Source organism: Penaeus japonicus, unplaced genomic scaffold, assembly GCF_977035675.1.
Source record: "Penaeus japonicus unplaced genomic scaffold, GWHDUDI00000001_assembly GWHDUDI00000030, whole genome shotgun sequence".
Lineage (NCBI taxonomy): Eukaryota > Metazoa > Arthropoda > Malacostraca > Decapoda > Penaeidae > Penaeus > Penaeus japonicus.
The window spans coordinates 22,372,642-22,384,309 of record NW_028234432.1 but is presented as its reverse complement, the minus strand read 5'-3'; the positions used below and the strand labels follow the sequence as shown (position 1 = coordinate 22,384,309).

Genomic DNA, 11,668 nt, shown 5'->3' with positions numbered 1-11,668 from the left:
ATTATCATTATCATCATTGTTATAATTATCATTATTATTATCATTATCATTATTATCATTGTTATAATTATCATCATTATTATCATTATGATTATTATTATCATTATCATTATTGTTATCATTATTATTATCATTATCGTTAATATCATTATCATCATTATTATTACAATTATCATTGTTATTATTGTCGTTATTGTTATCATTATCATTATCGCTATTGTTATCATTATCATTATCATTATTATCATTCTTATATCATTACTTTTATCATAACAATGATAATAACGACAATTATTACTACTACTCATAATATTACTACTACTATTATCCTCATTATCATTATTATGATTATCATTTTTATCATTATCATTATCATCATTAACATTATCATCACTGTTGCTGTCAATAATATCATTGTCATTATTATTATCATTATAATTATAATTATAATAATAATAATAATAATAATAATAATAATAATGATAATAATGATAATAATAATAATAATAATAATAATAATAATAATAATTATTATTATTATTATTATTATCATTATCATTATCATTATTACTATTATTATTATTATTATTATTATTATTATTATTATTATCATTATCATTATCATTATTACTATTAATATCATTATTATTATTATTATTATTATTATTATTATTATTATTATTATTATTATTATTATTATCATCATCATCATCATCGTTATTATTATTGTTACTATTATTATTATCATTAATATCATTATCATTATTATAATCATCATTATTATTATTAGTGTAATTTTTATTATCATCATTTTTACTATTACCATTGTAGTGGGTTCGTGGGGCACTCACCCTCCTACAGGAGCTGTAGAGGAGCCTTCTGCAGCAGGAAGGCGTGGAAGGGCAAGAGGGAAAACCGGGCCGGCATAAAGGCAACTGACTAAGACGCTAGAATCTTTACTTTGCGTTTATTCACTCAGCACAAGCTACTACATGTATAAAACAAACAAGGTATCACAGAACAGGCATGTAGTAGAAATAAAAACTTACGCTAGAACGAGAACACGAGAAAACACACACTCCTGCCCAACCCAAGCACACAACCTTCCGCCTTGAAACCTCCTCTACAGCTCCTGTAGGAGGGTGAGTGCCCCACGAACCCACTACACCATTATTACTGTTATCACTATTCTTATCATTATTAGTAGCATTATCACTATCATTGTTACTCTTAATGTTATCATTATTAATATGATTATTATTGTTATTATTACTAGCATCGTTGTTTATTATCATAAATTTTATTTTTACTATCATTGGTGAAATCAATTTCAGTATATTACTGTACATCATTATTTTTCTTAATACTGTCACTGTTATTAGTACCATGATCATCATCATTATAATAAAAGTTTCCCACCACAGATTTAGAAGAAGAAAAATATTAATACTGATATAATTCAAAATTCCTAAAACATATGAACAATTTGCATATTGCCTATACTTTATCTAAAGATTTTTACATACCGATTTGACAGGTCTAAGCCACATAAATATTTATAGTCATGGTCCTTCCCTTTGGGCGTCTCTGATTGGTCAATGAAGAGGCTCCTATCTCAGCCTGATGGGGATTCTTTGTTTATAATTTGTATTTGAAACAAGTCGATCTGTCAAATTATTTATTTAATACTGTTCAGGCTGTGGTTTTAAAGCTGCGTTCAGGTCGGAAGTTATTATATGAACGTATCTGACCTCATAGTTGTTGGTAAGTGTGGTATTATTCGGTGGTATAGTAAGTACAGAGTAAAGTGTAAGTTGATTTAGGGAGAAGGTTGTATGTGTTTGTTGATATGTGAGCGTCATGTTTTTGTTTACTGATGATGTGTTTTTCGTGGTTATATATCTCTGAAGTCTGTTATATTGACACCTCCACTAGATTGTAAAGCTTTTGTAATGTAAGTACCATTACAAATACTCGTTTCCTACTCATTGGATAGTGGTATGCTTTCTTGCTAGTAGGGGATTTGGCTAACTAGTATTTATCTAGAATAGGACCACAATCACGTATATTACTTTGTTGTTTTCATTTACATAAATCATTTACATCAATGTTTATGTTTAGTATGTATATAATTTTAGCCTTGTTTACCCTCAGATATTTTGATCTAGCTCCTTCCCACGCCAGGAATTAGAGCCCCAGCAACCACTTATACGTTTATAAAGAACAGTCATCTTATTTTCTAGATAATTTAATTTCCAAAAGTGTAGATAAGGATGAGGCCGGGGCTGAGAGGGGACTAGAAGGCAGGGGGAGGGGATATGGCAATCACCAAATATTGATGGGCATGAAGCTATTAGATTTACATTGTTTCTGTTCTCTGTCTGTCTGTTGAGCTTACTGTCGATCTGTCTATCTGTCTATATATCTATCTAAATATATACATATGGGAAAATATATACATAATGAAATTCATGAATAGATAGACATATGAATGCGTGACTATATAAATGAATAGATAAACAAATAAAAAATAATCTGACACAGAGATACATATATGCTAGATGGCTGTTGAGGACCTGGAGCCCCTAACCAAAAGGGAGCAGAAGAATGGACGAGAGGGCGAGGTGGAGGGCAAGGACACAGGTGATTCCCTCAATGCCCTCTTGACGTCGGCTCTCCACAAACACGCTGCAAAGAAATTGGCAAAGGTGAGGCTAGGTCAGGCAATCCTGGCAACTTTGTATCTTCCAAGAACAGTTTATTTGAAAGATTTATTTATTAGTCTGCAAATTTTTGTGATTTTCATTTACTAAGCTTGTTTTGGTTTTGGTGATGTACTTGATGTGTAAGATGAAAGTAATATATATATTTTTTAGGACACTGACATAACAAAGGTCATATTGTAAAGAGAACTTTGTGCATGAGTAAAATTTGAATCTGATTATGATGATTTTTGTTGATGTTTATAGAATGATCTCTTGTTCTTTATACTGTACCCTTTTTAGGAGAATATCTAACTGAGTCTTACTCTGATATTACAGAAAGTAGGCAAGAAGAAAAAGACAGAAAATGAACTGGAGGTCAGAATAGAAAAAGTTGCTGAGTTAAAGTAAGTTGCATATTATTGATGTTTTGATATGAATTAGGTGCTGAGACCATTACTTCCTCCCATTCAGTAGCTTTCCAAAACTTCATTTTCAATTCAGCTGGACTTTATGGCAGCAATGATTGCCCCCCACTCCTCCCCAAAAAAGAAGAATCTTCCTATTTCTGCTGCCTTATTAGAAATCTTATTTACTCAAAGTTTGTCCTGTACAGAGGAATAGAGGTAATCTATCTAAAAGGAGCAATTTTACCTCACACTGAAATAGTCTAGGAAAATAGGTTTAACCCTTTCCCGACGTGGCACGCGCTACGCGAAAACCCCTACGCCGGGCCATTGCAATATTGCATTGGAAACGTCACACTGGCATGATGCCCCGGCATCGGGAATTTAGCTGTGTCACAAGGGTGTGACGCACCGTCATCAAATGGTTAATAAACATATGACAATGATTCTAAGTACAGATGGCTTCCTCCCTTCAGCTCAACTCTTGTATTGCAGCAATATAGATAAATTCAGTGACACTGCATTCTGGCCCACCCACAACATGGCATGCGTACATGTCATCTGATGTCATTGGCATAAAACATATTATTAGTGTACACACAGGATGGAAAAGATTTAGATATTTATGATATCGATGATGATACATTTTTTATCATTATTATTATTATTTTTTTACATCTTGCCTTGTTTTCTTCAGGTATGCACACTTAACTGGGAATACAATGGTCATATTTCATCCTGTAAAGTTTAAAATGTTAACTGACTATTGAAAGCACACAGTGCAGATGCTCAGAGGCATGGGACTTTTAATATGTAAATTAAGAAAGGAATACATGTAACATGAGTTAGTTATTTCCATGTTATTGTGTATTTACCATTTTTTGTTTTAGGATAGTTGTAATTTTCTTTGATCAGGGTTTAGCCAGGATCTACTCCAATATTTTCTAGTTATTTTGAATAAGCAAATTTTAAGAAATTCTTGGAAAATAGTAGTCTGTATAGATCTATGAATATTTCAAAGATCTTATTTATACATATTTTATGTATGAAAAAAATTACATTTCAGTATATGAAAGGATTTTTTAACCTATATTTTCTCACAGGAAGAAGAAGGAAAGTAAGACTTCCAAGTCAAAAAAATCAAAAGATGAATTGGAACTGAAAGAAGTTACAGTCATAAAGGAAAAGAAAAAAGGGAAGCAAACAGTGCAGGAAGAGGGGCATCTCAAGCAACTCGAAGAAGACATAGATGAAAATCTCCACGCTGCGGAAAGTGGAAAAGATGAGGTTAGTTTATAAGCATCACATTGAACATCAGTGTTAATGATTCAGTGCATTGTTTCAAAAAGATTAAAGAAAATGATAAAAAATGTCGAAGACTGCAAGGTTGATGACGCCAATGATGACATGCCTTTGTACTCTCAATATATGTCAGTACAATACACAAGGGATAGAGTACTATAGTTGGGCAGAGATATGAAGTTCAGAGTCCTACCAGCTGTGCAAGGATAATATATTTATTGAATTGAGCACATGCAAGCTCAGTGAATGAGATATGGAAATATAGATTTGTTTTATTGCTACCCTCTGAATGATGGTATTTATCTGGTCTTGAGTTAGCTAATATGTGTCTCCTGTAAGGAAGAGTTCAGTTTAGTGACAATTACTTTATGGGGCATTGATATTGAAGAAGGAGGCACATTCAAGTCCTTAATCATTGCATTACTAAATGTAAGGTGGGTTCTTGTGATATTGTGTATAATGCCATTTGAACTCTCCCGAAGGATGACGACAGTGATGAAGAGGTTCCAGCCAAAGACTCCCACCTTACTGATGCAGCGATCGATTCTCCAACAAGAGACTACCTCAAGGCTGTGTCTGTTCCTAAGAAGAAGAAAACAACACGTAAGCAGAAGCGTGCTATAAAGGATGATGGTAAGATTTCTACTTTATTTTTTCTGTCACTTTTTCTCTTTACTCTTGCCTCTCTCCCAGATTCTATTGTGGGGTCCTATCTTGATGTGCTCTTTTCATTATTCAAAACCTATAAAAGATGTAACTCCTTATCACCATCAAGAACACTAACTTTAACTAAGTGAATAAAGTTATAGAAATTAAATCAGGCTTCACCATCACTGAGAGCCATAGCATTGGTTTTCATTTCTGTTGTTTTAATATTTTATTGGTACATCTGTTCATCTATTTTACTTATTCCTTCTCATGACAATCTTTCAACAAAACAGTACTTCCTTGGTTTCTTAAATGAGGAGAGGTTAGTCAGAGTTTGAGTAGCTATATCTTTATAGTTTCAATTTCACAGGTAAAGTTTTGGGCATAACAGTGCACTGCGCAGATCGGCTCGAGGGATCACCTCTGTTGCTACCGCACCCAGCTGTCCAGGTAATGTTTGCAGTTGACCATTGATTTCTATTTGGAAAGGATAATAAAGAAAAATACTTTTGTTGACTGATTCTTTGCTTGAATGTGAATTTCCTTATGAGTTTATCAATATATATAAAAATACATGGAAGAAAAGAGAAGAGAAATATAGTGACAGATGGAGAAGTAGTAATATTGTGTAATTTTTTCTGTATTTGTAAATATGATTGTTGATATGATAATCACATGAATTTAGAAATGAATGAATCATCGCATGGGAATGATCTTTCTATGTAATATACATCCTTCAGAGACCTACTGATAGAGGTCCCCCACTCTATCATACATGTGTATGCGTGTCTCAGTGTGTGGTAAGTGTGCAGAAGCACTTTACATGCTGTTACAAGATATTTTATTATACATAAGGACATCACATGTATAATTATCTTTCTCTTTCTTCTTCTCTTTTCCTTTTTCTTTCTCGACATTACTGTTGGCTTTATTGTGCTCTTTGTCTTTCTTTATTTATTTATTTATTTCAGGGATGCAGATGGATATGAAATCATTCCCAGTAAAAGTAAACTTCAGAATATGTATAGGAAAATCACCTTCTGAGAGTGCTGAAGAAAAGGCTGAATTTTCCATGTAACTGAAACCTAGTCAAACACTATAAAACACTTGCTATTCTAGGTGCACATCTGCAATGCTGACACAGGAGACTGGCTGCAGAAGACATCCCCGGAGCGGAAAGTCACCTCCTACTACGAGGGCAGTGATGTGGACCACATCCTCCCCATCATGACACAGCCGTATGATTTGCGCAAAGCAAAGTGAGTTTTTTTTTTCCCCTTTTTTTTCCTCCTTCTTTCTTTTCTTTTGATTTATTTGGCTTTGAGCTACAGATACAGATTTGTTGTTTTGTGAATGTATCTTATGCTTTTGGGTAGTTAGTTTGATTCTGCATTGTCCTTGTGTTTCCTTGGGATGTTGGCACTGCATTTTGTGTATGTTTGTCAATTTATCTATATCTTTAGTCTATATCTTTTTCTATATCTATCTGTCTATCTGCCTATCTGTCTACCCATCTACCTATTGACCCATCTATCTTTCTATCTACCTATCTATCTATCTATCTATCTATCTATCTATATATGTATATAAATACATATCTAGGTCTTTTTGTCTATCTGTCTATATAGCATATCTGTATCTATATCTATATCTATCTGTTTATCTCTTTATGTATCTCTAGACTTCTTTTTTATACATGCACTTATGTTTATTGCAATAAACATTATTTTTTTCTGATTTGATTAAGCAGTAATTGAAAATAACTACAGAGTGCAGCATTACATGTAACAAAGGATTTTCATATGTCTCCCTCAATTTCAGGAGCCTTCACTGCCGCTGGGAAGAGCAGCTGATATTCAATGAGCCTGTTGGACACTTCACTTCACCCGAGCCACAAGTTATCGTCTTCTTCCAGATGATGGACTTCCCGCCCTCATCCACCCACACTTCCAGTGTCTCATCCAACCAGAGGAGGGGTTCAGCGGCTTCTCGTGGCTTGACCACCTTTGCCTGGGCATTTCTGAAGGTGTACGGGGCTAACCAACACATCAATATTGGGCAGAGGTTGCGGCTACAGCTCTTCAGGCCAAGGAAGCAGTCAGGGGTCGGCCTCAAGGATTTGCACAGCTGGTGGAAGAGCGGCAGCCGGATCAAGTACCCGGCCACCCTATACGTCTCCCTCCAGGAAATGGTCATTCCGCAGCACCCCAGGCCAGCTCTCAGGTGTGGTTTAAAGAGGAGGTTTTTTAACAATTAAGGAAGTATTTTGTTTGAACACCTTTGTTTGAACACCTTCTATTATTCACACACAAAACTGTAAGGTTGTATTTTTGATAGTGGTTAAGTAAAACTTAAAGGAGATGTTTTGTCTTTATTTGATCTTATAGTAATATGGCAGGAATAACTGTAATCCTACATTTACAGATCAATGCTTGCCACACAGCAGGAACAGGGTGGAGGAACTGTATTGATGGATGTCTTAGATCAAGCATCTACAAATGGATCAGTTCTTGGACCTCCAAGTACACATGATAAATTGCAAGTTAACTGGTCGCGCAAACCAAACCAATCTTGCAAAATACCAAACCATGTCAAACACTGCCTGTCCTATACTGACCAAGGGTGCTTAGTTGTAAAATTTTCTAATAATGGACTGAAACTTGCTTGTGGTGCTTACAAGCAGATTCTTGTATATGATGTTTTAAGTGGGAAGCTTGAAATAAGTTTATCTGGCCATTTAGGGCTTGTTTATGATGCATCATGGAGTGACAATGACGAGCTCTTGCTTACAGCATCGGCAGACTCAACGGCACGTGTTTGGAACACCAAGTTTGAGGAAGGCTGTGGACATGGCCAGGTTTTAACTCACCCCACTTATGTGTATGCTGCTAGATTTGTTCCTTCGAGACACCAAGTCATTGTCACTGGCTGCTTTGATCATGTTTTAAGAGTCTGGTGCAGTACCAAGGCAGGAAGTTATGGGGTTGTGCAGGAACTAACAAATCACCTGGGCTTCATCAATGCACTTTGTTTCAACCCAGAGGGGGATTTACTGTTTTCAGGAGATAAACAAGGCATCATTCTAGTCTGGAAGGTCAACATACCGAAAAAGGACAAGGGCAAAAAGAAAATCAAACCCTTATCTTTTGAACATGAAGTGAAGATACCTGACATTTTAGGAAACACAATCAATGCCATATCTTTTCACCCTGGAGGTTACCGCTTGCTAGTTCACACAAGGGACAGCCAGATAAGACTTGTGAATCATGTGCATTGGACTGTAACCCACAGATTGAGGGGTTTGCTGAATGTGCGCGAGCAAATTCGAGGTTGTGTAAGCCCATGTGGGACATGGATATTGTCAGGTAGTGAAGATCATGGTGTTTATACGTGGAACTCGGACACTGGAGAAATGGTGTCAGCTTTTATGGATTTACCTATTGATGGAACTATATCATGTGTTGACTACCATCCACATGAACACATGATGGCTCTGTGTTCTTATTCTAATGAAGCTCCAGTCCTGATCCTTGATTACGATGAGGACATGCAGGTCACCAATACCACAGTGCCACTTGCTGTTCAACCTGCCGGCTCAGTGGCACCACACTCTCCCATGTTAAGAAGCCCAAGTCCCAGTTATGCCCCAAGAAAGCTGTCTTCATCTCCTCATAGGAATTATGCCTCCAATTCCATGGACAGAAGTGCATCGTCTCTGCTACATTCCGAAGCTCTTCCATACAGCACGCGATCACTAGAACCCAGTTCCTTTCATCACAGTCGCATGCATGGTAACCTGCACAGCACAGTTCTGGATCAAGAGGCTTATGCTAAAAGTAACACAGATAATTCTGCTGCTAAAGACCTGTGGAGTGAACAAGGGAAAAGAATTCTTAACAAGTTAGACACAGTGCTGAAAATGGCAAGTGAAAACCCCATTGGCCTAAATGACAGCAGTGTAAAGTAAGTTTGATTTTTAGAAATGTTAAATTCCGTATAGATAACTAAAGTTGTTCAATATCAAATATGTAAGCTTTAAATGTTTTTTTGTTTCTTTATGTATTTTTCAAAATATTTTTTGTATATTAGACAAGGGTCTACATAATTATAAAAAGTAACCATCATGAATGCATATATATATTTAGTTGAAACTTAAACAGAGATTCACGTTAGATTTATAGTTTTGAATCAAATCAGTTATTTCTTTCTTCACTCTTCTATTTTCTTCTCTATGTTTGTTATACTTTCTCTTCAACTACTAGACCACCAATAATAGTAAAAGACCAACAGTTTTAGAGATTATATGCTATTTGTATATTTCAACCATCTGCACATGTATTTGAAATATTCTTGCCCTGTAAATGAAATCTAATGACTGATATTACTCCTTGTTTAAATGACAGCCACTTCGGGGATGATTTGGTGCCCCTAGGACAGTTGGCTACCGTCCTGTATGACTACCATAGTGTGGAACGCGATGAACTCTCTGTGAAACAAGGTATGTTATGATTGTGTACTGAATTTTATTTGATTTTTTATTTATTTATTTGTTTATTCATTCATTCATATATTTATCTATATAGTTACTATCTTCTTGATTCTTAATATTTCTGATCATATATTCATATTCAGTCTGATAGTGAACATCAGGAAACACTAAGCACCTTAATTTGTAGAAAGATAAAATGAGGAGAACCATTACACTTACAGTATTTTAAGTCAAAACTTTTTTCTTTTTTTTTCATCCAAATAAGAAACTAGGCTGACTGAAAATGACGTGGTTTTGTGACCTGAAGAGGGTAGCAGCTTCACAAAAAGTGGCATGGGTGTTTTGACCTGAAAAGGGAATTAGTTGAGCGAATGACAGCATCTTGTGACTTTGAAAAGGGTGCTGGATTTTGTTTCTTCTTTTACTAGGGAAGTGTTTCTAGCACTGGAACAATTCAAAGTTTCATCCCTTTCATCATTCTTGCAATGGGTTGTTAACCCATTCACGACAGGGCTATTTTGGATGTAAATGGTTAGAATGCTGGGGTATTCAAACGCATAAACCTAACACCTCAGGATTCTCGGGGGCACTAGCCGCGAGCGAGCGCTGTACCCCCGATCACCTGGCGTGCCGGCCTCCACTAAATATCTCATTGCCGGCGTCTGACCCAAAAACCACTGAACGTGATAGCAAGTCAACCGGCGCGAATGGGTTAAAAGTAAAGCGTGAAACTGAATTATCCCCAAGGTACCCAAAGAGAAAAAAATAATGAGGCTTCTATTGGAAAATAGCATTTTACATCTTTTATATTTCTCATTTCTAAAACTCTTTTGTTAATATTCCAGGAGACTATGTTATGGTGATTCAAGAAACAAATAGCGACTGGTGGCTGGTGAGAACCGCTGATCAGAGACTCACGGGGCTTGTTCCAGCTTCGTATCTGCAGCAACTACCTGGGGGACTAAGGATTGACGATGATGACATTGACTGGATAGATTCAGGCAATGTAAGTTACTATATGAATTCAGGAGATAAATGTACGTTGCTGGAAATGAGTGTTGGGTGAATGAAGGAACTGAATATAAGTTGCTGGATGGATTTGAGAAATTGATGTTCATTGCTGGACATTTCAGAATATGCAAGTTGTTGGATAGATTTTAGATATATATATGCATGTTGCAGGATATGAATTTAATTTTTTTGCTAGACTCAAGACCTTGGTATGACTTGATTCTGATTCAAAGACATGTATTCTTTCATAAATGCTACGTTATTCTCACAATATGTGATTTAAGTCTGATTCACACTACACCTATCACATCACATCATGTCACCTCCTATCACTTTTCCATGAAGAGCACCACCCAATTCCCTCACATCCTCCAAGTAAGCAAGTGACTGCACTCCTGTTAGATGAAGAGGAGCATTTCAACCCTGAAAAGAAAGGGGCTATGAATACATACTGCCTTGATGAAAAGAAAAGTTGAAAGTGAATAATGAACTCTTTACAAAGAATTGGAAGATGAGGAAACTGTATAATATATGTGTGGTTGTTTATTTGTTTGTTTTTTATTTGTTTTTTAATTCAGTTCAGATTTTCTTTCTGGTCACAACAAAGATCACTACCTGACAAAACACAGAAGCAGATTGGACTTGACAGCCACGTTAAGCAAAAAAATAAATAAAAATAAATAAAGGAATGCACAACTTCCCATTCCCCTCAACAGGTGATAGCCGTCCCCTCAGGGAGTGGAGAGGTGAGTTTCATCTCCGACAGCGAGGGAACCCCAAGCAGAGCCAGATCCCGTAGACACAAGGCCAAATTGGGTGGAGAGAGTGCCAAGGTCATCACTTCTACACCGAGACCCAAGTAAGGACCCTGCAACGAGGGAAAAAAACACTGCCTGCTGATGATTTATGTGGAATGCAAAATGATGTCAGCTTCATTAAATGTATTTGAGATGATGAAATTTTTCTTCTATTTATTTATTATTTATTTTTTGGGAATGATAGAATGGTGCATGAAAGTTGCTTTATAAGGGCATTCATTTACTTGTGCTATGTTTGATGTGTAACCAGTTTACATAATTATATATTTCCATACTATTGAAAAGATGTAA

At 35.8% G+C, this 11,668-nt stretch overlaps 1 protein-coding gene across 1 annotated transcript in view; it reads left to right on the top strand.

Moving 5' to 3' along the window:
• The first annotated feature begins 1,620 nt into the window (after positions 1-1,620).
• Positions 1,621-11,668, top strand: part of LOC122265544 (jouberin) — a 10,945-nt gene continuing 897 nt past the window's right edge. The window contains exons 1-12 of the mRNA XM_043034910.2: positions 1,621-1,764; positions 2,562-2,708; positions 3,042-3,109; positions 4,213-4,396; positions 4,894-5,044; positions 5,430-5,509; positions 6,179-6,318; positions 6,881-7,282; positions 7,484-9,022; positions 9,463-9,557; positions 10,394-10,554; positions 11,276-11,668. The exon at positions 11,276-11,668 is cut by the window's right edge and continues 897 nt beyond it. Of these exons, the coding sequence (XP_042890844.2) occupies positions 2,562-2,708; positions 3,042-3,109; positions 4,213-4,396; positions 4,894-5,044; positions 5,430-5,509; positions 6,179-6,318; positions 6,881-7,282; positions 7,484-9,022; positions 9,463-9,557; positions 10,394-10,554; positions 11,276-11,422 (3,114 nt within the window). The 5' untranslated portion in view covers positions 1,621-1,764 and the 3' untranslated portion in view covers positions 11,423-11,668. The remainder of the gene's footprint in view (positions 1,765-2,561; positions 2,709-3,041; positions 3,110-4,212; positions 4,397-4,893; positions 5,045-5,429; positions 5,510-6,178; positions 6,319-6,880; positions 7,283-7,483; positions 9,023-9,462; positions 9,558-10,393; positions 10,555-11,275) is intronic.